The 24,592-nt window shown below is 42.6% G+C and overlaps 2 protein-coding genes across 2 annotated transcripts; both read right to left on the minus strand.

Moving 5' to 3' along the window:
• Positions 1 to 2,092: 2,092 nt before the first annotated feature.
• Positions 2,093 to 6,474, minus strand: cnga2b (cyclic nucleotide gated channel subunit alpha 2b). The gene is made up of 6 exons (XM_084028886.1): positions 6,336 to 6,474; positions 6,058 to 6,168; positions 5,292 to 5,468; positions 4,350 to 4,457; positions 4,129 to 4,235; positions 2,093 to 3,585 (listed from the first exon to the last, which is right to left on the minus strand). Exons 1-6 carry the CDS (start codon positions 6,434 to 6,436, stop codon positions 2,108 to 2,110), a joined length of 2,082 nt encoding a protein of 693 aa, XP_083885012.1. The 5' UTR covers positions 6,437 to 6,474; the 3' UTR covers positions 2,093 to 2,107.
• Positions 6,475 to 9,995: 3,521 nt separating this feature from the next.
• Positions 9,996 to 23,681, minus strand: LOC311025781 (plastin-3-like). The gene is made up of 16 exons (XM_084028887.1): positions 23,575 to 23,681; positions 18,276 to 18,379; positions 18,015 to 18,160; positions 15,860 to 15,989; positions 15,529 to 15,661; positions 14,979 to 15,060; positions 14,730 to 14,895; positions 14,476 to 14,618; positions 13,682 to 13,777; positions 13,386 to 13,581; positions 12,934 to 13,012; positions 12,728 to 12,842; positions 12,512 to 12,642; positions 11,443 to 11,566; positions 11,175 to 11,299; positions 9,996 to 11,074 (listed from the first exon to the last, which is right to left on the minus strand). The coding sequence occupies exons 2-16, from the start codon at positions 18,334 to 18,336 to the stop codon at positions 10,942 to 10,944; spliced, it is 1,860 nt and encodes a 619-aa protein (XP_083885013.1). The 5' UTR covers positions 18,337 to 18,379; positions 23,575 to 23,681; the 3' UTR covers positions 9,996 to 10,941.
• Positions 23,682 to 24,592: the final 911 nt, after the last annotated feature.

Genomic DNA, 24,592 nt, shown 5'->3' on the forward strand with positions numbered 1-24,592 from the left:
ACCGGATTATCCAACAGTGAGCCGTTGCTAAACTCTTAAATCGCCTGATTGTGCTGATTGGTGGAAAGTATTTTGTTGTATGTTTTTCAATTTGACAGATAAATACTAATTAATACAACTTTAATAGCAAGAGCTTCACACTCGTATCTGCTCCTCAAATAAATCGAAATATGATTTGACAACGAAACAAACCGAGCATGGTTTTGGTGATTTTTAATCTAGATTAAAAAAACATTGTTTCACCTTGGGGTGGGAGGAAGGATTTAATGAAGGCTCGTGATTAAAAAAACATGATAAGTTGATCCTGGAGAACTTCTATTATCAGGATAATCCTAAATATCGTCACAAGGGACATTTGATTTTATTTTATTAGGTATTTTAAAATATAAACTCCAAGGAGCATCTAAATCCAATAATCTCAGAGGACATCACTTCCAGCTCCACTTCCAAAGTCGTCCTCGATGGAAACAAACAACACATGGAAACAAACAAATCGATAAAAAACAACAACATATAACAACATAAACCCATGAGTCCCCGTTGCCACGCCGGGTTCAAACTCCATCAAAGTGGACCATCAACAGATTGCCTTTGTTTGGCTCTGTTTAATATGCAGGGCAGGTTGTTCCATAATGCTTGCTTTTGTGTTGCAATTATACCATATCAATTTGATAGTTCATATATTCTGGGACCTTTTTGTGAATTATATCAAACAAATGGTTAACTTTCAGTTGTTTAACTCGATCTTCAACAGGTAATAATCCCACTTCCTTCCTAAATGAGTCCTGGGAGGAGCATTGAGCATGTATAATAACATGATTCTGCACCTGCATTTTGTTTTTAAGCCTTTGTGATGGTCCACTATACCTTTGCCTCATAATTAATGAGGCAAATAAACGTTTTTTAAGTGTAATATTTAAAAAAAACGAGTGTAACGATTTAAAAACGTAAGCTTTTTTGCAATTTAAGATAAGATTGTAGCTGCAATTTCCTGACATGAAAACATTGTCTAACTTGCCGTCCGTATAAAAGTGAAAAGGATAATTACTAAGACAGTAATTAAGTGCCACTTTAAGATATAGGTATATAGCATCTTTTGATATTTATTGGATTCATATTGTGAATTGCAATTGGTTTTTTTTTTTGGCCAGGACGACCATGGCATTTGTCCTGTCATTTGGTTCTAATGTGATATAAAACTCAACAAGAATCTTCATATATATTCATGGTGTTTGATCAGGTAACCAGAGGCACTCCTTCAGGCGCTCTGGGGATGTGCACTCATTACCTCCTTCATCGTAGCCAGCTCTGCTGCAGAGGCATTGTTCCCGCCGCGCTTATCGACACCGCTCATGTGGTTGAGTTGTATCCTGGAATGCAGAGGGCTGAATAACTGGAAAATCCCCAGTCCCTCGCTGCAGAGAGCCATTCTCCATAACACAAATGGGAGCAACTACAGAGACTAAGTTGCTTACTCATTTTAGTATAAGATCATTTGAAAGCAAATAAAAACACGCTAAATGCAAATTGCGGGTCATAATGATTTTCAGTGCACAGAGGCAGTGAAAGGTTGGCATGATAATCATCATTGTATGTCTGATTCACTTCTAACTGGAAATGAATGTGACATTAAGACACTGGAAAATAATTGTGTTTGTGTCCGTGAACTCAGCACATCTTCCCCCGCCTCTCCTTGGACTGTTTCCCAGGAGGAGCAGCGAGAGAGGAGGTGAACAGGGCCAGAGCACGACATATAACAAGTAGAGAGAAGTCAATCTGCTGATGCAACCCAATGTTTACAAGTGACCCGAAAACTAGACCCAGCAAACCCCAGAGCTGTTGATTCTGAAACCCAAAAAGGGGACATTTGGGCTTCATTTGCATGCTTTTCATGGGCCAGTTGAACTGGTTCAATGTTTTTAGCTTGATCTGGGAAATAACTTGAAAGCCATCATTTCAACGTTTTGCTACAAGAACTCAAAGACTGCATATGGAACAGTTTTGTCCACGTTCTCTTCTCGTTTATTGACATCTCGTTACACTCAGCTAAACTCAGAAAACATTCCTGCAATGGAAGAAACCATCTAAAGTCTCTTTCAAGTGACAGTTAGTGTTTTGTTGGGCTCATTTTCTCCTCCATTTGCACATTACTCCGACATGGAGGCCCATCTCCGTGGGCAACGGGTCCGGGGTCTGTTTCATTGGCCGCGTCCATGTCATCGCTCGCATCTGCGCCGCAGTCCGTCTGATTGAGCTGCCGCTCCAGCAGAGTGATGCGCTGCTTCAGCCGCTGCTGAGTGTGTTTGTACTCGCTGAGCAGACGGGCGAAGCGAGTCTGAAGGGTGTCCAGAGAGGACTCCAGCCTCTCCACCTTCTCCTCCGTGTCCTCCTTCTGCAGCCCGCCGCTCTCCGCGTTCTCGTCCAGCAGACCCTCCTTCATCAGGATCTCCCGGCCCCTCTCCTCTAGCACAGTCTTGGCGCCTGGATACTCGGTCACCGCCTCCATCAAGTCGTCCTTCGAGAGGCAGAAGAGGTCGGAGTAACCCAAGCTGCGAATGTTGGCCGTCCGACGATTTCCCATTTTGCTGCCCTTTATGTTCAGGATGCTGATTTCCCCGAAGCAGCTGCCAGCGGTGAGGAGAGCGTACTGTGTGACCCCGTCGTCCGCCACCACGGCCAGCTTCCCCTCTTTGATGATATACATCTCCTTCCCTATGTCCCCTTTCCTGCAGATGTAGTCCCCCGGACTGAAGACCTGCGGGCGCAGTTTGAGCACGAGCTCCACCAGAAGGCCGGCCTCACAGTCCTGAAAGATGCGTACTTTCTTCAGAGTCTCCAGGTGTACATTGATAGCAATCTCTGCTCGCAGCTTGTTTGGCAAGTTCTTCAGCACCTCCTTCTCGTCCACCGCCTTCTTGTTGGTCCAGAGGTAGTCGAACCACTTAATGACCCGCGTCTCCAGTTCTTTGCTGACTTTGCGGAAGTGCATGTAGTGTTTGATGGCATCGATCCGGGCCTGGAACTCGGCACGGGTGGCATTCATGTTGGCGATCATGGAGCCGACATTCCCCACGATCGTGGCGAAGATCAGCACGCCAACGAGAAAGTCAAAGACCACAAATAGGTACTCCTCGTCCCGCACGGGCGCCGGCATCTCCCCGATAGTGGTGAGAGTAAGAGTCGACCAGTACAGACAATAGACGTAACTACGCGTCAAAGAGGAATACTCGGGTTTGGAGATGTTCGGGAACACCCACGTGTCCGAGCCGAACCCCAAAGAGCTGGATATGGCGTAGTAGATGCAGGCGTTCCAGTGGATGATGACCAGGATGTAGAGCACCAAGTTGCCGATGCGGAATATGTTGGGGTAGTTGGTGCGCGTCTCGGTGCGATCGAAGAATTCAAACATGCGCGGGAAGCGAAGCAGGCGGTTAAATCTGAGCTGTGGCGTGTGGATGCCGGTGGAGATGTACGCCAGGTCCGTGGGCAGGATGGACGCCACGTCCAGCTTGAACTGTAGCGTTCTGACGTAGCTGTCTCTCAGCTTGGCGTGGTCCTTCACCAGCAAACCTTGTTCCAGGAAACCTGAGACGAAAGAGAAACGAGCACAAATTCACAGGTTTATTTTAGCATCTTTCCTGCTCATTGCTTTGGTTTTCTGTCCTGTAACTTTGCCGTTTGGCGCTCTCATTAGCCAGCAGCTGCAGGTGGCTGTTTTCAGTTTAAAAACCTTGCATACCTACTGTACGCTAGCTGCTCAGGGCGGATAGAGTAAATGACTAGCTGGTAGCAACTAGCAGCTAAAGAGCCAAACATTTCCAAATTTAGTTGGTGGAGAACAAAATATAGTTAACAGGATATTTGACAAAAACTCAAAATGAATGCTAAATTCCATGTCGGCTGGATATAAAAACAAAGTCGGTAGTACCACTTGAAAGTATGTCAGTGATGTGTATTAAGCTTTTTCTGCTCCCCAATGTAGCATCTAGACGTGCCTTGTCAAATTGGGTCAAATCATTGGTTATTTGGTTGAAACACATGCCAATTTCAACCAGAATTGCCATATTTTTTCCACAAAGAAAGATGTTTGCTTTTAGATAATCACATAGAAACGTGTGTTGCGGTTACCTGTGCGAAGTCGGACTAAAGTGTCCATTATGTACACAAAGTCAGAGAGGTAGTCCAACACCAGCCAGCAGATGTAATTCCCCACCTGTAACTTGTCAAAACATGCTCTGTGAATATAAAAAGATAAGAAAAAAAGGATTTACTACATCTTGCCTCCAAGTGGACAGTACACCCATTCACTGCCTCCATCGCTTGTCTCCGGACAGCCGTGGTGTCGTTACCTGGCAACCACGAGGAACCAGTTGTAGAGCACTGCTGTGGCGATCACGAACAACCAGCGGTAGTAGGCGTCATCGGAGGGAGACACCACGAACAAGTCCCACTTTTTCCTGAAACAGAGACACAGCTGTGGCTTATATTTCTGAGATATACACGAACACAGAAGCAGCAGCGAGGCGAAGCGACGCAATTTAGTAGTTCTGCAATAAGTATTATTCTTTTATCGGAAGGAATATAAGAAACACCTTACTGTATATTGCCATACCAGCAACATAAACTATTACAGAGATGAATCAACACCTGTGAGTATCAAACTACACTTTTTTTCTGAAACCTTTATTTAAAAAGGACCTAATGGACTTTGTTTTTGCCCTCTGATTTGTCTTTTGTCTCTCTTTTGTGACGAAATGAACCCTAAACGTCAACGCTTTCTGCAGAAGAGGTCTGTATCTGTTAAATCAAGAGTATTTTATAATTAGTATGATTTAGGAATGTAGTATTAGTACTGAACTGTACTGCCTCTTATGTAGTGGGGTTGTTTTCTTCCTGTGTTCATCTCATCATCCCTTTGTTTCCAGTGATCTGTTTTCAGCCTGCCCTCATGTCTGCCCGCCCGTGTCTCCTTGTCTGATTAGTTTCTTCTGTATTCAGTCTTTGCCGTGTCATCGTCAGGCTGTCTGCTTTGGTTTGCTGACGTTTACGTCTGTGTTTGTTGAGTGGCGGATTTCCTGAGTTCGATGTTTGGTACAGTTTTTTTTTCTTCAGTCTTTTGGGTGTTTCCTCTCTGTATTCCTCAGCCTGCTCCCTCAGGTTTGTTTCCTGTTGGCTTTGCCTTTTCTACAAGCTTTTGTTCTCAAATCTAGCTTTCTGTCCAATTTCATGTCCTGCATTTGAATCTACCATTTTTTGAACCGACACATTCAGGGTGAGTCAGGCGGTCATACCTAAAGATTCCTTTGGCATTGTTGCCGTTGGCGTCTGGTTGCGTGTTGCTGATGCGGCTGGGGGCCGTTCTCAGCTCGGGGCCACGAAAGCGCTCCAGGAAGGAGTCGGGCCGCTCCTCCTCCTCCAACAGGCTCCTGTGTGCCCATTCCCTCAGTCTCACCACCAGGCTCACCAGTCTGACACACACACACACACACACACACACACACACACACACACATGCAAACTCAACACTGTAAAGAACTTGCTATGAAAATAAAAGCGTAATCATTTTATGTATAATGCACATTTAATACAAGAAATGTAGCTCAAAGTGCTTTACAAAAAAGAATATTGGCAGATTTTCAGTAAAATTAGACAATAAAAAGACGAAAAGTGAAATTAAAAACAGAAAATAATAACAATGACATTAATTAGAGTCCAAATAAACCTAGATAGAAAGTATATGAAACATTTGTTTTACAAAAAGGAGAGAATGAAATTTCGATTTCTCTGGTTTTTATGCTTCGAGTACGCAAAGTGTTTCACCCGACAAATATGACCACGACACATTCAAAGTCTTTGAGACCTTGAATGTACGTTGTGTTGTTTTCACTTTCTAAAAACTCTGAGCCATTGGGGTTTTTTTTCTTTTTAAAGCCAGACAACCATTGCTCCAAAAAATAAAATAAAAGCTGCAAAGTAATGATTCAGCCTCTGGCATCAGTCCGTTTCTAAAAGCTTTGTGAAGGAGGCTGCAGCCCAGCTGGCTCGCTGCAGCTTTACCTTGAGACGGCTCCGGTCCTTTGGAGAGAATTTCTGGAATTGTGTCCATGAGGGTCGAGAGCTGCGACTCTTTGCAGCTCTGAGGATGTGTCATCGCACACAGATGGCACCCTGGGAGTGAACACACACACACACACACACACACACACACACACACACACACACACACACACACACACACACACACACACACACACACACACACAGCCTTTCACCTTTTTTCTTTTCGCTTCTCTGAGACAAAAACACCCGAGACGTGAGTTGCCGGTGGTCCTCACCTGCTGAGGATGCTCTCGGCTCTCTCGATCTCCTCCTCCAAGGTGGTCTTCACTGACAGATTGTGTGGCGACCGGTCTCTCTCAGCCGCCTGGCCCGTCATCCTCAGACCTGCAGGCGTGGACCAACATTCGTGTTACAGCCTCCAGTCGTCGACTCTTTGTGGCTGGCGACGTTGAGCATCTTTTCCTGTGGCAGCAGAAGACTGTTCTGTGGGAGTGTTTGTGGTGCGTAAGACAGATTATCAGCAGGGGACAAGGGAGGGGGGGACGACTGGGACTGTCTGCCACGCTCCCTAACCCGGCCCGCCACACGGCAGCTGGTTGCTGTGGTGACTCCTGCTGCTCCTGAGAAACTGCATGTTTGGAGGTGGTGGAGGTGCACCCGAAACCCACCTGCCACCACAGACATCCCCAAAACACGGGGACAGGTGACAGCACCCCGAGGTGCAGCACAGACACATGACGGGGCGATTAGGCCAACTGTTGCGCTGTGTGACTAATTGGTGGATCATTAACGAAAACACACACACACACACTCTGTCGGCTCTGAGGCTCAGTGAGCCAATCAGCTGCTCTCCCTCAGGACTCAGGCGCAGCATCACTTAGGAAACCAGGGTGCTGCCGACCGGGAGCGGAGTAAACATAAAGTTTCTGACAAAGAATATTGTAATTTGGTTTTAATTATAGATTCAATTCCAACTCATTGCTAATGTAACAACCAGCAAACAATTTAGGATATCTGAAGAATATACATGATAATAAATAAAAACATGAAAACATATTTACTTGTGGAGCTTTTCTTTCAGGGAATTTTTAAATTGCTTAGTGATTCCAAAGAAATTAGGAAATGACACACCTGTTAGATTAAGTGTCAGCTTGTTATTTTGCTACATTAAACTTAACTAATAGAAGGACAAGAAATTCCCCTTTCATTGAAATATTATGCCTTATATAGCTTTTTATTTGACACATTAAGAGATACAGCTTCTATTTGTTTTACTGGCAACTCACAGTGAAACGTTTTCCCTACTCAAACAATATTACATTAACATAATCCTTAAATTCAATTAAATATTTAAATTAATTTCAAATGAGCAAATGTGGATTTTTATCAGTATACGTAACTGAAAGATGAGTTGACAAGCATCTTTATTCTTACCGTTAGTTTCAGTTACTCCAGTAAAGTCCTATGGGGATCCAGACAGAGCCGGAGCAGCGCCCCCATCCTCGGTGCACACACTGGATGTTACTAGAGTCAAACTCTTAACCAGAAGGAACACTTAAGTGTCCTGTTCTTTCAGCACTTCCTGCTTCCCTTCTTCTCTCTTCTCCCAGTCTTCCCCCTCAGAAGCAGGAACACATGGTCCGACCCCCCTCCCTCGGGCAGGGAAACCTTTGAATGGTTTGGAGTCCAGATGTCAGCTTCAGACTGAGGAGTCTCCTGGGAAAACCTCTCTGCAGCGCCTCTCCTCCGCATGTCTTACACTGGAGAACAGTGAGAAACGGCACAAAGCCAGCAGCGAATCCAACAGATCGTTACCTCCTTTCTTCTGTTTGGAGATCAGCTCTCTTTATAAATCATATATTGTTAATATCGTTTAACATATTGATCATTTCTCATATGATGTTTAATGTTAGGCTGTTTACTTGGCATTTCCTTAAAAATACTTTTCTCCAAACTTCCACTATTGTTACACTCTTCATTAGTAGTGCATTGACATGTTGGTATGTGTATTATATGAGACTATGAAGGTTTTTACTTGAAATATTGGCTCGCAGTGGTGGAAAGTAGCTCAGTCCATTTACTCAAATGCTGCACTAAAAGGTACAGTTTCCACCAGTGCATGTTACACAAAAACACTGACACAGGACTTTATCAGATCAAATATAATTATTATTAATAATAATAATAATAATAATAATAATAATAATAATAATTGTTGAATTTAAACCTCTTACAATAACTGTGTTAACGATCTAAAATGCAATTTATTAAAAAATATTTATCAGTTTCAGGGACCATTTTTCTTTATGATACTTGAAGAATATTTTGCTGATAACACCTTTTCAATGGATTTTGACTTGTAATGGAGTTACAGTGTTTTTAATGTGATGAATGATGAGTAAAGAATCTAAACTACTTCCACCACTCTGATCTTTTGTGTAACATTAGACTATTTACAACACATTTTTGACATGTTTTTGTTGTTTGACCTCTGACCTTGTTGATCAAATAAAAACTGGTTATTTCAGGGATTGTTTGTGTTTTGATGTTATATTGTCATATTTGACACGATTCTTCCAAACTCTTTCTAAAGCCACATAGACACAATACCTGTTGAACAGAGCTTGAAAACCCTGATGATGAAGGCCACAGGAGAAAACCTCCTCCTCACGCTCCTCACGACATCCTCAGCTCTAATCAGATCCTGAGGAAACTGGAGACTTACTGAGAACCCCATCAGGGACTAGAGCCCAGAGGACTTTCCATCTGACTGAGATCCAGACCAGTGAACAGTAAACCACAATCTGCCACTTGTATCCCCTGATGTACCGCAGCACTGTTGATGGACTGTGAAGAAAGAGAGGTGATAGTTACCGGGATACTTGAACGCATCATAGTGGATTTCTTCTGGGACGGAGCAGGAAAAAGGAAAAGCAAACAACAATAAATGTATATATTTTTATGAGGTGCTATTTAAAAGCTGTGTTTTTACGATGAAAAAGAGGGAAGAATATAAAAGCATGAGGGCAGTAACAGAGCGATGAGATAAGAGAAAGGAGAAGCATTAAAAAGAAAACGAGGTAAACGCTTGGACATAAAGGTGATGTGAAAGAAGTTAATGTCTGTAGGATCTCACAGGATATCGGTGTGATGTGTGTCGGTCACAAAAAACAGTTTACCATGGAAGATATTTTCCATGGTAAAGTACTTCTATCCATGTTTAATTAAAAAAATGAGATGAAAAGTAATATTTGGCCTTGGAAACAGCCGTTTATGCAGAACACAAACATAGAGCTAATGGTTAGATTGTTCAGTTAATGTAAAATGTTACATTAAAAATCTTCTTCCTTAAAGTGTGCAAACAATGTTGTTTATGGGTGTAACATGACTTTACAGCCCGAACAGATGCTAACGATGCTACATGGACAACCCAAAGCATATTATATATATATATATATATATGTATATTTATGTTCAGATATACAACTTGACATGCCTGAAAAAAGTTTCTAAAAGTGTGCAAATTCTTTCTCATTCAGGAATAAAACTGCCTGTGTTAAATTTCAGAAGATATTACCACATTTCTTTTTCTTTTGTAATTTGTTCTATATTGTCAATATTGTAACTGTAATTATAATTTGATGCGTCCATAATGACATCGTTGATGGCAAAGTATTTTCTATATGTAATTAATTTAGATCACTTTGACATTGAAGTGTCTTTTTTTTTTTTACATCAGTGTAAAAAGAGAAACATTAAGTTACATTTCAGAAACAATAAAACATGAAAACTCCCTGTAAAGAAAATATGAGAAGATCAGATCTACTGTGTGGATTCAAAAAGCAAACCTGACTAAATATTTGGTTCACTATTATGCTCCAATGTTTTAATGGAAGATGCTCTTTTACGGAAACTAACAAGATAAAAGACTCGAGCCGTTTCAAAGTCATATTTATTGTTACATGTGAAGTACTTAAGAGTAGACGTGAACATGAGACCAAATACAATCTGGCCATTGTCATAGAATATCATGAAATTACCTGGAATGAAGTTACTGTTTATATTTGGTAATGTTGAATACAAAAAAAGAAAAAAAGGGGAAACCTGAAAGCGTGAGTACATGTGGTATTTGGAGACAGGAAGTAGAAGAAGGCACAGCAGGAGGCAGGAGAGTCCAGTCAGCCTGCTCCTCATCACACAACACAGAGCAGACACCCCACACGAAAACAGCATTTACCTCAAGTAATAATCCCAAGAAACAAACAGATGACGAGTTCAGAACAGACAGCAGGCCGGGCTGGTCACGCCTATAATGTGACCGCATGGCTTCTGTATAGATATGTAGACGTTTATGGTGCCAGTTATTAAGACATGCTTGTACTTCATTAAGCGAGAGGCGATGCTCTGGTGTTTTTCCAACATGTGCTCCACCTAGACGTCCCGCCTCTCTCACGTTCTCTCTTTTGCCTTGTCAAGCGTTTGCTCATAAGTGTGATACTCAGGAATGTGTGCTGCTTAGTCAAGGATATAATTTACATGTATCAGTCCAAGTAAAAATATGTAAACAACCTTGCAGCTGGAAAATACGAATCCTCGCTTTACATTACATTTCATGAATCTTGAGTTCTGAATATTGGAAGTAACAAGTTGTCCTCTTGTAACATGAGACTCTTCAGACATTTTAGTATTATGGATTTAAATAAGAGAACATTATTATTCTTCAGTAAATTCGCCTCAAAAGAGGCAGGGATTTTCTGATTCTGACAGCACGTTATTCTCGTAAAAAAACTCAACAAAAAACCTTCATTCGTTTAGTTGGGGAAGCTCTCAAAACTCTAATGGCTTGTGGGTATGATTAAGTGTCACAATGGTCCCAGTCTCTTAGGCTCTCTTCATCCCCCGACCCATCAAGCAGGCAAACACTGTCATCACCATTTTGGGCTTGACCTCCACAAGGTCTTCTGGGAGAGCGTAGACGCGGGCTCCGATCTTCCTCGCCATAGAGACGGCGTATCTAGGGATGACAGAGAGGTTGGAAAAAAAGGTTTACACACAGTTACCAAAATAACGGAGAAAAGGTTGCTTCTGGTTGGTTTTGTCTGAGCGGATCTTACTTGGCGTTCTCCAGCTTGTCATCTTCAGAGAGGCTGCCGGTTTTGATGAGATCGTAGTTGATGCTGCCGGGCTGGATGGCGTCTATCAACTCCACGACTGCCAAACTGCTGCTGATCTCCTTGTCCTGATCACCACACAACAAACAGAGTAAGAGTCTAACACAGCAGCACACCTGACTGAACGATAATATATACATATTCATATAATAAACTACCAGATTTAGTTCATAAATAAGATTTTATGACAATGAACATGTAAAATCTTAACCTTAAAGCTTGAAATCTTGGTCGATTTTCCAGCTTCTGCCAACGTTTTGTTCACCCAGTTTACGATGATGTCATCATTTACTTTCTGTCCATCACCCAGTCCCTCCATAACATTCAATGTATATCTGAAAGAGTGGAGAAGCAGAATGTGGTTATGTTACTTGGGCACATATCAACATGACTAAAAACATAAATCAGCAGGGAGGAAACCGTTTTCGTTTTGTTTTGGAAAACTCGGGGTTCTTCTCTTTCACTCAACACCTTGCAAACTCTGACACAAAGCATATGAACTATTAAATATGTCAACTAGGGATGGGAGGATGTAGGGCTGTAGGATATTCGTGATGTCGTGATCGGGGGAAACGTAAATATTGTCACAAGTGACCTGAAAAAGCTGCCAAGCTCGCTCTCGTAGAAAAGTGAAAAATAGAGCCTGATTTTTTCTTTTAAATACAGGATACAAAGTATATACACTTGTCGTCCCGCTAACTGAGTTTATGTACATGTGGTGTCAGTTTGGAGGAACACACACATTAACTGGTATGAAATAGAGGTCAACAACTTCCCACTCCCATTGTTTACACTAAATATACAGTTAACACAACAAACCGGACTATAAAGACGATGCTGATTACAGTGTTTCAAAATGCCACACAGACATACCGACTGGAAAACACAGTGTTACTGGGATGCAGCCTCATAAATCATGTGTGCTCAAACATGATTTGAATCCCCCAAGAAAAGCTCAGCAGTGTCTTGACAGTAACCTACTTTAACATCTCCTGGTCCAACACTAAACACTTTGAGGGCCCTCATTTGACTATTTTAGTTCTTTACATATTGTAATATGCCTCTGCCTTACTTATCACCATTCATTTAAGTATGGATATGTTCCCTGTAGAAGAAGGTGAAGATGCCCCTGAGATGCAGTAGAGAACCCAGGTATGAACATGAATCACACATGCATGTCAGGCCGAGTCATGGTTTCATGGAATGTGTTTTTCACATTTCAGAAATGCATTTCTATTTTGCTCTTTTCTGAAGTGATCCTGATGCAGCCGTTACTTTACCTTCTCATCAGCTGCCACACCAGTGCCAGAGTCAGGGTGGCGTTGCCATCATTCAGGTCCTGCCCGCCGATGCCAACCAGGGAGAACTTGGCTGTTTTGCCCAGGTCCACTGCATAGTTACAATTCTCCAACTAGGGCCACAAAAGAAAAGGATTGGAAAACGCCCCAAAGTATTGTTTTTCTTGCATCGAAGTGATTAAAAGCAACCTGAGTGACCTTTTTCATGTTGGTTCCCAGTCTGGGGTAAGGTGGCTTGTTGACCTTGTTCCAGTCAACAGGCACTTTAATCCTCTCATAGAGCTGAAGGATGACCATGGCATCCTGTAGGTCTCTAGAAGACAAGATTGAAAATCATTAACATTTCATAAGTAATGAAACCACTTCAGACACACACAGTGAGCTGTGTCCCAGTATCCACGTACCCGTACAGATGATTGACATGTGGGTTCACTCCCAGAGAGTTCATCCAGTTTCTGAAGGTCCTCTCTTCTCGTGTCTCACCTAGACAGCAAAGGATCATGGGATTTAGGGGGTTTTAGATGACATGGCTGGCGGCCACACTGGAGGTCTCAGTACTAGTGTAGCTCTAAACATGCAGCATGTCTGTCTCATCACACCTTTTGTCACTCTGTTAGCTACAGAAGCAAAACGTCTAGTATTGTATTGACTCAAAAATCTTGAGCATAAAAGTCCTGCTCAATGTGTTAAGTGTCCTGAGATGACTTCTGTTGTCATATGACACTATAAATGATGAAAAACCAAAATGAATTGATATGCTAAACTAAGCCTGCAGGCCAATTACTTTGCTAACAAAAGATTGTGATACTCCACTACTGCACTCTAATAGGACGCTAACGATCATCTCCATACTCACCCTCCAGCAGTCCCCAGTTAATGTCCTCGTTCTCAGGTTTGGTCAGCGCTGGATATTTGTTGAAAAGATTGGCCACAAAGGCGAGGTTGAGTTTGGGGTTTCCGCTGACGACGTCAGCCGGGGTGACAAACTGTCGACAGCCGAGCCTGTCGGCCTGCTGGAGCATGGCCTCTGCCCTCTTCGTGTTGTCTTTCTCCTGAACAACACACAGACCACATGCTCCGTTCAGACACCGCACAGCTGTTAGCATGTGGCGAAGATACTCAACTGTGAGGGCCGACTGTCAAAGTGCTTACGCTGAAGCCTGCCATGTTAATGTCTATGCGTGGCTGATCTTCGTCCGTGCCTTTTGGAGAGATTTGATTCAGCAGGTGGAAATAGGCCTTTGAGTCCTGGAAAATAACACAAACGGGAACAATCAGACGTCTGCTCATGAACAAACACAACAATCTGCCGTGGAACACAGTTGTATCCTCTCTTTAAATCAAGTTATTTTGATGTTTTGGGTTCCGCCCAAATGTGGAGTTATGCAGTTGATGTTAAACGAAAACTGAATTTTAAAAATACACTTCATGGAATAAGACCACAAAAGGTTTGTTGAACACTAGTCTGAACAGAATGAACAAAAGCAAGGTTTCGCAGAAAACTTGAGAGATAGCATAAGAAAAAAATAGAAAAATACAACCAGGTCTGGTTGATTTAGCCCAACAGAGTAATGACATTTACCAACCAATAAATACATAATGTCAGATAATGATTGATATTATCGGTCTGAACATACTTAGTAGAAGAATGTTGCCAAAGAAACAAATACACTTTTTATCTGTTCAACCATGAAATGAGCGGATAATATATTATATGCATATTAGAGAGAGCAGATGTGTGAGTGCGTTTGTACGAGCCCAGTGTGCTGATAGACAGCGGTATTAGTGGATCTAGTCACTAGAGTATTGCAGGGACATAAACGAGACACAATCAGGGGAAGAATCCCTACAGACCAAAGAACATTAAACTCTTTTCGGCTGCTTTCTCTACCTGCATCTAGTGTTTAGACACAGCGGCTGGATTCAGTGTTAGTGAGAAGGCCCACCTTGATGTCAGAGCTGAAGTTGTTGATCTTCTGCCAGCCAGCATTTTCCAGGTGAAAGTTTGCCCAGCGCAACAGCAGTTCTTCTGGAGACAGCTTCATCAGGTCCTCCAGGGTTTCCCCGTCTCTCAGCAATGCGGCCAGCGCTGTCGAGGGGCGTTAATATTGATACTTGACAACAGACCAGGAAGCCCTAATGATAGCAACACAGGCTCAAATACATGTTATGTGATGAGCCCATCAACTATGCCCCATACCTTCATTTCTGCTGAGCTCGATGTCAGCAAACAGACCGATCTTGATGATCTGCCACAGCAGGCCCAGCACCAGGTGGGGCTTCCCCTCTTTCAGGTCTAACGCACCAATGTTCACCACGTGGCAGCCGATAGCAGAGGCCGAGTTCAGGGCCAGGTTCAGGTTCTCCTGCAAGGTGCAAAGCATCAACATATTGGAAAATCAAAATGAACAAAAGAGGAACAGCAACCGCGTCGGTAAATTCAACCGACCTGTATCGTAAACGGTGTCAGCTTCTTCTTATTTATGGTCCTCTCATCGATAGTGTCGGGCACTGACAGGTTTATCATTTTGCTGTGCAAACGTACAAAACCAAACACGAATCGTTATCCTCCTCGTCCCCCAAAAATAAGCAGAGATAGCCACCAAAAATGTGTGAACTCATTAAGCAACTTGGTGTCAAATATTGATCCTAGTGGCATTTCAAGATACGGACCGACTTTTCAGGTGCGTCTGTAACATGCTACAGTCAAAACTAAACCAATTTCTATCTGTCAAATGATAACAGAATAGTATATATCATATAATATATAATAATTTCTGAATCTTTGAATGAAGGCAGTAGTATTGTATTAGTATGAACATCTCTTCTGCAATGTTGTGGTTAACTGATATCCCAAAACAGGCTATTTAATCAGCCAGAATGTGAACACAACATTGAGTCCGTGGGATGCAGGTACCTGACATTTATGTCAGAAGGGTAGCTGGGTGAGGGAGGGTGGAGTCACGCTGCTGACTCCAGGTAAAAAGGGGAACTCTCACCAGAGTACGATACCGTCTCCCACAGATGTGAAGAGGGAGTCTTTGTTGGGATCCATGGGCAGGACGTGTTGGCAGTCGGCGTCTTTTTCCAGAGCAGTGTTGATCCAGTTCACAAATGCATATCGCTCCTCCTCTGTGTACACACACACACACACACACACACACACACACACACACACACACACACACACACACACACACACACACACACACACACACACACACACACACACACACACACACTGAGTCATTTCACCAGGTCACATGTCCTTCACTGGTAAACATGAGCCGTGCTTGTGGAGGAGAAGAGGACGACGTCCACGCGTCTTACCGGAGAACGAGTGTTGTGTGCCTTCGCTTGACTGCACAGACGTCCCTCCAATAGCCAGGATGCCTTCTTTTCTGTTGATGACCTTGCGGAACGTTTTTGCTATTTCACTGCCCTTCAGCTCCTGGATGATCTAAAACGGGACCAAATAATATTCAGAGAATAACTATGGCTCCAAAATCCTGCATTATTAATTCAGGCTGAAATCTATGAAATATGTGAAGACATGTTTATGTCCATTTTGATTTGAGGATAAGAGATTGTGTTCAGCTAAAGGGCTGAGAAGATAAGAGTGAACATCGAGGTGAGTCTTTTGAACAATAGAAATGGGCTGAAAAACACTGTTTAGTTCATATAAAAAGATCCAGGATCGGGTTGATGTGTTCATAAAAGCAACTGATGCTGTGCATTTAAGTCGTGATTTAAAGTGAGACTGTGTGTTCACTCCACATATCATTTAAGTATTACAGTGTTGAGCGTGTGAGTGCCAGTATGACATTATCAACAGTATCAGTCCAGGGCCACAGCTGTTATCATCAACCACACTAACGGCACCCACATTAAATAACGATCCCTGAACATTAAATCAGTCTCAACACCAACTAATGGGAGCATGGAGAGCTCTGTGGTGTGAGTTCATACTGTATGCAGCTTATCACAAAGCTGCTCTGACAATACGTATTCTATGGTAATATGTGCCATACTTCCTGAACCTGAAGTTATCGCTGCTTCATCAGTGACCTCAGCCCAGCAGCCGTCGGTGTGACCACAATGAGCTATTCAGCTCGACTCGGAGTCTGTGAGCACAGCGCGCTTCGCCACAAATATGCGGGAGGTCACACGCTGCCAGCTTGCATTTTTTGCCTACTTTAGGTAAAAGAGGTAACCACAACAAGATAATCATGACCTTCCAAGGATAGTAAGGATTTCCGTTAAATTCAGCAACTTATCCAAATATATAAATATATATATACGGCTTGACCTTAAGCCTTATGGGCAGTAGGGAGGATTTTGACATTAATTAGCATTTATTCTGACAATTATCTCCCATAAAAAGATATTTTGTAAAAGGGGTGTTTCATCAAAGCCTCGTGAAGTGGCACACGCCTTTCTAATACAATGGTATAATGCTGTTTGGCAGCTTACTGGAAAGTTCAAGATATCCTCCCTTCCCGTCGGCGTTGCATCAGTGGAGTCCCAGTTGTGCACATCGCAAAAATCAACTGATCAACAGTGGATCCTTGGACCGAGAGTGATCCATAAATGATACGTAACGTGGTGTTGTTTCTGTTTAACATATTTTGCCATAAGATCACGTCACATAATAACTTGGAAATCCTGCTAGTAATATGATTTATTTAATTAAATGTAATTTTTGGTGGATTTATTTCCATTTAATTTCATTTCCTTTTAATTGGCTTGTTTTTATTTAACAGTTGTCTTGAAATGTTTGAATGCAGATTTTCCCATGTAAAATACCTTGTTTCTTTGTTTGCCGTGTTGTGTGCAATTTGATGTAATTTGATATAACCATTATTATTATTATTATTTCATTCACAACTTTGGTTACACCTACAGAAGTACAAGTCCATATGTACTGTGGAAAATAGTTGTCATCACAAAACGACAAAGAGCACCTCAAATGATCAGTAATTAAGTCATTAGAATTATGGAGGAACCCCAAAACGTTCCAAGTGGAGTCACAGATAACTGGACATGACACAGTTTTAGGGTCATCCGATTCAATTTCATGACGGGGTTTAACTTAATAACATTCAACTAAACGGCCACGTACCCAAGAACAGGACACTTGAACTATCGTAGAACAAACCAAACGTGCTACAAAAACGTTGTGGAGCTGCCTCTCTGAATGAATGCTCTCTCTAAATGGCTGCTCAGTCATCACTGCTGAAACAAAATACTGGAACTCACACCACTTTGCTGACCTCACTTCCACATTCCCTGAGAATGTGTGTGTGTGTGTGTGCGTGTGGTTTGTAGAGGCCTTTCAACTCCGGCGTGCATGGAGCTGCTAAAAGTTACTTGACGTAGCGGCTCCACCCAGGAGGGCGAAGTGCTTTCATACAGAACAGAAAACAAAGACCAACTCAGAGTGAGAAGAGAAGGTGAAAACTGCTCCGAGCTTCGCTCAACGTACCACCAGAAACTCGTCAAAGCTGATCTTGTTATTCTTGTTGCGCTTCTCGATGATCTCTCGAACCACGTATCCGGGTTGGGGATGGCCGGCATCTTTAAGAACGTGATGGAGTTCATAATCACAGATATAGCCATCGTCGTCCAGATCTACAAAATCACAAAAATAACACACATTACAAACCTATGTGGTACAACTAGGGCTGAAATATAACATGGTAATAATATAGATCTATATTGTCATGGTAACGTGACTTTTACTCACCAATTTTGGCAAAGGTCTCTTTCATCTCCTCCATCTCCTCTTTTGTGATCTTTCCAGTCATGTTTCTGTGATTGACCTGAGACGGTCGGTCAGAGAAGGTGGGACTGTGGAACGGAAACAAGCACAGATTCAGAAACAGGGTCTGGAAATGACAGGGGACAGGGGAGCATCATCAGCCTCCCATAAACCTTGTTTCAGGCCCTGTTACCTCCTCCTCCTCCTCCTCCTCCTCCTCCTCCTCCTCCTCCTCCTCCTCCTCCTCCTCCAGACGGCTGACTGTTCTACTAGTCAGACCACAGACCGATCAAAACTATTCTGCCTCCTTGCCAATGTGACTTTTCCTCCAGGCAGAATAAAAGTTGCTCTCCATCTTCTGATAATATTCTTAAACAGTACGTTCCTCATATATCCATCGCCACACTGACCCCCACCCCGCTGATCATATCTACTGTTCTCTTTAGTTTCTCTCTTCGGGTCTTTTCCTTTTCCAAGCATGTCTCTCTCCCATAATCAGAGTCATTTCCTGTTCCATTGTATAGAAATGAGCCCATGCTGTAAAAAAAAAAGCTGCCAGAGAAGCTGAGACTACTATACTCTTGAGGATTTTACACAACCCATTCTGACAAAGCTGTTAACTGCAACAGCATGTCCTCCAAATCCTCTAAAACTCACATTTTGCACGTTCATCGGCTCTACAAATAAAGCCTAATAATTTTATTTCAGTGTTAAAATAATCTTTGCTGTTGAACTGAACTGGCTGATGGAGACGGCATTCAGTTGTATGTGACAACATAACATCTGGAGTATTTGCAAGGCTTTTGTCAGGACTGCTTCTCTGAAATCTGGGAGACCTTGATGCTGGTTTTTCACCAAGCTGTTTGGGTCATATTCTCATATTTAGCAGAGAAAAGATTCATTCAAATGTTTCAAGTCACATTAGCCCACAGGACTCAATGTCAGTCAGTTTGCTCTTCTAAAAACGCAGTGTTCCTGAACTCCTCTGAGGCGAAGCAGCGATCTGAAAATCACTGGAAATAAGGAATTCCTGTGAGTACCTCCTTCCCGTTCAGTAGTGGTGGAGGAATGCATGAGGCCTGGGCAGATCGAGCTTCACTTACAAAGATGTGCCGCCTCGCTCTCCAAGGCTAAACTGGTATGATGGCATTCCTCTTCTCACACAAGTGTTCAGAAAACAAAGATGAGGTTTATACTGCGGTGAAGGAAGGATCACGGATTTTTCCAGACCGAAGAGAGTCCCCGTTTCCTGATTTAAAGAACAGATCGTTGATTTTCACAACCCCTTAGTCAGAACTCCTGGGCAAGGCCCTTTCTGGTTTCCACAGTGCAACACGTGTAAAGACCATGTTAGGAAATAGTTGAATGTCCAGTTGTAATCCACCTGATTATTAACAGTAAGTATTATTATTTAAAAAGGTCATTTAAGCCTGAATTGTTGAATCTCTTTGAGGGATTTCAGCCCATCTCGTCTTCCGTGGCCACAGCAGCCTCACAGGCACACATTCAAGGAGACAAACAATGGACAAAGGGTCTAGTAACCACGCATCCTCTGTCATGAACCAAACTAATAATAGTATTCATGAGAGATGATTCAACAGTAGCCATGTGCTATGAGCTGTGACTCAGTTTCCCATAATACAATTCTTACAAACTAAACAAAAATTATGAACTAATACTTTGCTCTACAAAAGTCATTCAAATGAAATCATGTTTACTCATTAAAAAGAACAAATACAGTATAAAACTGTGTAGTAGTAAAAATGACAAGGCCAGATTTGTCAGTAACACATATACATTTAAATGACACTCCATGAATCACAGTGTTTTCCTTCTACAACCTAACACTAAATCAGGGCACAAAACTCCTGACTAAACAATTAGGAAAATGACGATGTCAGTGTTGCTATATTTAACTTTTCTCCAAAAAGGATGTGAAATGCGGCTGCTGAAGTCAGCCCAGCCACAATACAGCCCGACAAACATCCCCTCCTTTGCCAGGCCTCGTCCCACCCCCGACAGGGGGAGAGAGTAGAAACAGAACATGGGTTAAGTACATGGAGCGAGGGCACAGATGGCAGCCGACAAATGTGAGCCGTATCAATGGTGGTACGGAAGAATGGGGCGTTTGTAACCGCCGACACAATCAGCGGCAATAAATCCTGTGTAACACTAGAAAATGAGTTAAGAGCGTCAGGCTCCAAAGACAGTTGCTGTCTTTTGACAGCTGGACTGTGGGCTTCGGGCGAAGAGAAAATCCCTGCGCTCTTCAAGGCAGCAGCAAGCTACGGCTCCATTTTGCCTGAAAGCATATCAATACTCCTGAGTTCAAAGGCATTATATTTGCAACGAGAGTTTTGGTATATCACAATGACGCTGACATTCTGTTGACCAATAAATACCATGAATATTGAGATTTCCCAGACTGAAATCTGCAAGCTGAACAGAAATTATGACCCCCCCAAAAAGTCCTTGTCACATGATATCTAGCAGTAGCAAAACAAGAGCAGCATGACTTGTTGTTTGAGACATCTCACTCATTCAAGAAGCTCCGTCACTGCTCTTGTTCAACAATTAGACAGCACACGTACACAAGGATTTCTTTACAAGCACCGGCTCTACGCCCCAAACAGCACATCGATGCCGTTCACGCTCGCCTTTGACAGATCTGCCAGTCAATTTAAAACGGAGGGCTGTTCCCAGATGGCAGACTTAAATGCATACAGCCGACACACCCCGCCATGCCAGTGCTTCATCCACACAGTTACATGGGACATGTGAGGCACACAAATAGATTGGGCACCCTTCCCGAGTGTGGTGAAGTTCATATGCACACACCCAACAGAGTCTGCAAGAACATTTCTACTCAGTCACAATTACCAGCAGATGTGAGTCATAAACACCAAACAGCCTGTGACACCAGCCCTTTATGTCCTATCCAGGCTGTTTGGATAGGAAGCCCCGCCATACTAACAGGTAAGGAGAAGGTGACGACAACAAAGGCTGTATGGGGAGTTTACACAACTATGACATCATGCGCAGCTGCAAGCATAGAACACTGGGCTGGGCCTAGGGCTACGGTATATGGTGAATCATTATGGCAATACGCCCCTTGACAGTATCCCTAACCGTGAGCAGCTAACCGTTACAACTATAGTACACTACGTATCCTAAAGTGAAAGGATGTAGCTGTAGTAAAGCAAAAGAGGAAGCAGGTAAAAGAGGTGTAAACACAGGAATCCCTACTAACCAATACTGAGGAATGTCATTACACAGGTTAGTGGGGTGCTGCTGTATCAGTTGGGTTGGGCTGTTGCTGCTACAGGTAAATCAGCCACACCTAAAGGTGTTTGCCATTACTCAACACAAAGCAGGGTAAAGCATTATCCTTTAAATGTTGCATCATCAGATATTTAAAGGGCATTGTACCAGTGTTTCCTCACATACACGTGTTGCTCACCCTTGAGCAAGCACTGTATGCCTGCCTGCCCCACAGCTGTGTTCATGTAGCTGACCCCCGACCTCCCAGACAGAGGACGTACACATGGAGAAATGTTTTCTGTCGAGATTAATGACCGTCATTTTTGTTATAGTGGTAGGAGTACAGTTAAAAAAGACCAATATGGTCCCGTCCCTCAAATCTGTATGAAGACATATTGCATAGTCCCTATATGCTGTACTTCCATAAAAGAGGTCCCCTTATTCACAGGGATTATCTCTCACTATTTGTAGGCATATTGGGAGTAAAAACGTCTAATGTTTTCTATTCAAAAAGAAACTAATTCGAGGGAGTATATCACCTTGCTAGAGAGTGCAGATGCAGCCAACAAATTGTTTTAAAGTTACAAAGCTGATTAAATACAAAAAGAAGTGCACAAACAAGTGCAGCCAATAAGGATCACTTTCACTGTGTTGGAAAAACAAGTGAGTGCACCGGTTTAAAACCCTGACAGTGCAGAAAGTGGGGCAACCTGTTCATTCGCACAGGTGCGGGTGTGTTTAAGGTCTGATCAAAATACAAGCACCCTCCCTCCTCCTCCTCCTGGTCTGTCTGGTTTGTCTTTACAGAGATAACACCAGACACGCAACGTCAGTATTTAAAACCCCTACCTGCCAGTGCTGTCATGTGGTTGTGCAGCATGAATAAGGCATACCACACATGCAAATACATGGGCAACTGGATCACACCAATCAGATAACAATAAAATAAAATGGTTTTCCCAACAAAAGACACTATGAACAACACTTTACCTCCCGAGACACAATATCCATAATGGATTTAACATTTTTATGACATCTCTATGAAGGTATGACGCTGCACAAGAAAGCTGTGAGGATAGACAACATGTTGTCAAGAATCAACCGTGATATAAGGAATAAGACTGACGGCTGCCTAGACTCACAACACTGTCCCTTTTAAAGTCACAATATGTATTCAAGTAGGTCTTTCTGACTGACACTATCAGACAGTGTAGCTGTTAATCAGGATCCCAGATGTACATGTGCTGCAGGCCAGATGGCTCTACAGGACAAATCTGGTAAATCGCTCAGAGCAGAGAACAAGTTTTACGTGTAAAGACCATATAAAAGAATCTCTTTTACAGGAGGACTTATACTTATACTCGTGTACAGTGAGCAAAAATACACAAATGTCTCATAGTATGAGAGGAAGGGGGTAACTTATGTCTCACATACCAAGCACTGAACATGAGCCATGCTTTGTGTGAGCTTGTTATTTTATGCATGGCTCATTTAAGCGCCGGATGTGTACCGGGAATATTTTACAAATTAGTACAGACTGCAACAATGCGCCTTCCTCCGGCGGGCGGCGGTGTGCTAATGAAACAAACCTGGCTGTGTCTTATTGCTCCTTGCTTGTGCAATTATTCACAAATATGAATCGACCAAAACACGAACGTTGTGTTTAATTTTGGAAACACATCACTAGTTACAGTTCTACCTCATGTTACCTCAGTTATGACTAGTAGTGGCTACTTCTACCGACAGTTACGTGGTGATGAAAGGATGCTACTTTATATTTATAGCATCTATCCAGCGTTGAGGGATGGATATGCTAACGTTACAGTGAAGGTGTAGTTAAAGCTAGCCGGCTAGCCACAGATATGCAAGTTTTAACGGACAGGAAACTATCCCTGTTTACTCCCATCCCTCCCCGCCACAGAGACGAGACATCAGCCATGGACGTTATTCTAGAAAAATACTGAGATAAACTCTAGCTCTAAGTTGCTGCTGGTCTAGAAGTTGCCAGGAAATTGTTACTCACTGTCGGTGCGCCTTAAATTCCAGACAGCGTCCAGTTTGCAGTCCTGCGTTCTCCACGTAGAGACAAAGTGGAGACAGCAGTTGGAATGTTAGCCCCGCCCTGTCGGTGACGTCACTGCCAGACGCTGATGTCCGGCCTATGGCGTGTTGTCTGTGCTAAAAAACGGAATAAACTAAAACACATACACGTGTACTTACTGTATGGTATATGTACATTTATTGTTTTATTGTATTGCTTTTTCTTCCTTTTTCAATAAGGTAACGTAAGATATCTTACAGCGGCACAAGGACAGACATACGTACAGATACATAGGGGAAAGTGAACAAGAGCAATCTAAACCACAATTACAGGGCAAAGCCGCAAAACTACACTTTAAATGGGTGATTAACACCATACAGTATGTTTTGTGATGCATCCATTGAGTCTGACATTCTCCACCGAGACACTTCTTTTGAGAGAGTCCTATTCCAAAGTATATTAGTTATGGCAAGATACCTGAAAAATATTGTGATTGTTTTTCAGAGCAAACCCTGTTATGAGGGATTAACGGGTGTAAATGGGGCAACACAGTGTGTCTGTTCCATCAGTTTAAAATCATTTTGTTAGTATATAATGAATATTTGATCTTGTTTCATCCAAAAGTTGTTTACATATTTTTACTTAAAAGATCGTTTTGGTAATTGCTTGAATTTACTTAAGGCACTTCCACTTTTTTACTAATGGCATCTGGATGACATTAAATATAATCTAAATGGCGTCAGATAAATGTAATGTGGCCCAAAGATTGACCCTGGAGTCAACAAGTCAGAATATGAAGAGATTTAAATCTGTTTGCAGTTGAAATTAGGACGGTAAGAGCTGGAGAATAGTGCGCTAATAAAATATTAATATCCAGACATCCATCAATGATGTTTCCTTGCAGTGTAACCTAACCTACTGCATGGGTCAGTGTTTGCTACTGATATAGGTCTGTAAAGAAGTGGAAGAAATCATGTCCAGAGTCTACCCAAAGTTGTTG

The sequence above is a fragment of the Eutrigla gurnardus genome (assembly GCF_963514095.1).
Source record: "Eutrigla gurnardus genome assembly, chromosome: 15".
Classification (NCBI taxonomy): Eukaryota; Metazoa; Chordata; class Actinopteri; order Perciformes; family Triglidae; genus Eutrigla; species Eutrigla gurnardus.

Bases quoted from the DNA above. Each gene is read 5' to 3' on its own strand.
- cnga2b (XM_084028886.1), bottom strand. From the start codon at position 6,436: ATGACGGGCCAGGCGGCTGAGAGAGACCGGTCGCCACACAATCTGTCA. The intron at 4,458-5,291 runs GTATGACCGCCT...TCTCTGTTTCAG, and splicing joins AATGCCAAAGGAATCTTTAG to GAAAAAGTGGGACTTGTTCG. The intron at 3,586-4,128 runs GTAACCGCAACA...CTTTCGTCTCAG, and splicing joins TTTAGTCCGACTTCGCACAG to GTTTCCTGGAACAAGGTTTG.
- LOC311025781 (XM_084028887.1), bottom strand. From the start codon at position 18,336: ATGACTGGAAAGATCACAAAAGAGGAGATGGAGGAGATGAAAGAGACC. The intron at 14,896-14,978 runs GTCGGTTGAATT...TGCACCTTGCAG, and splicing joins TGACACCGTTTACGATACAG to GAGAACCTGAACCTGGCCCT. The intron at 14,619-14,729 runs GTATGGGGCATA...GCCCCTCGACAG, and splicing joins CGAGCTCAGCAGAAATGAAG to CGCTGGCCGCATTGCTGAGA.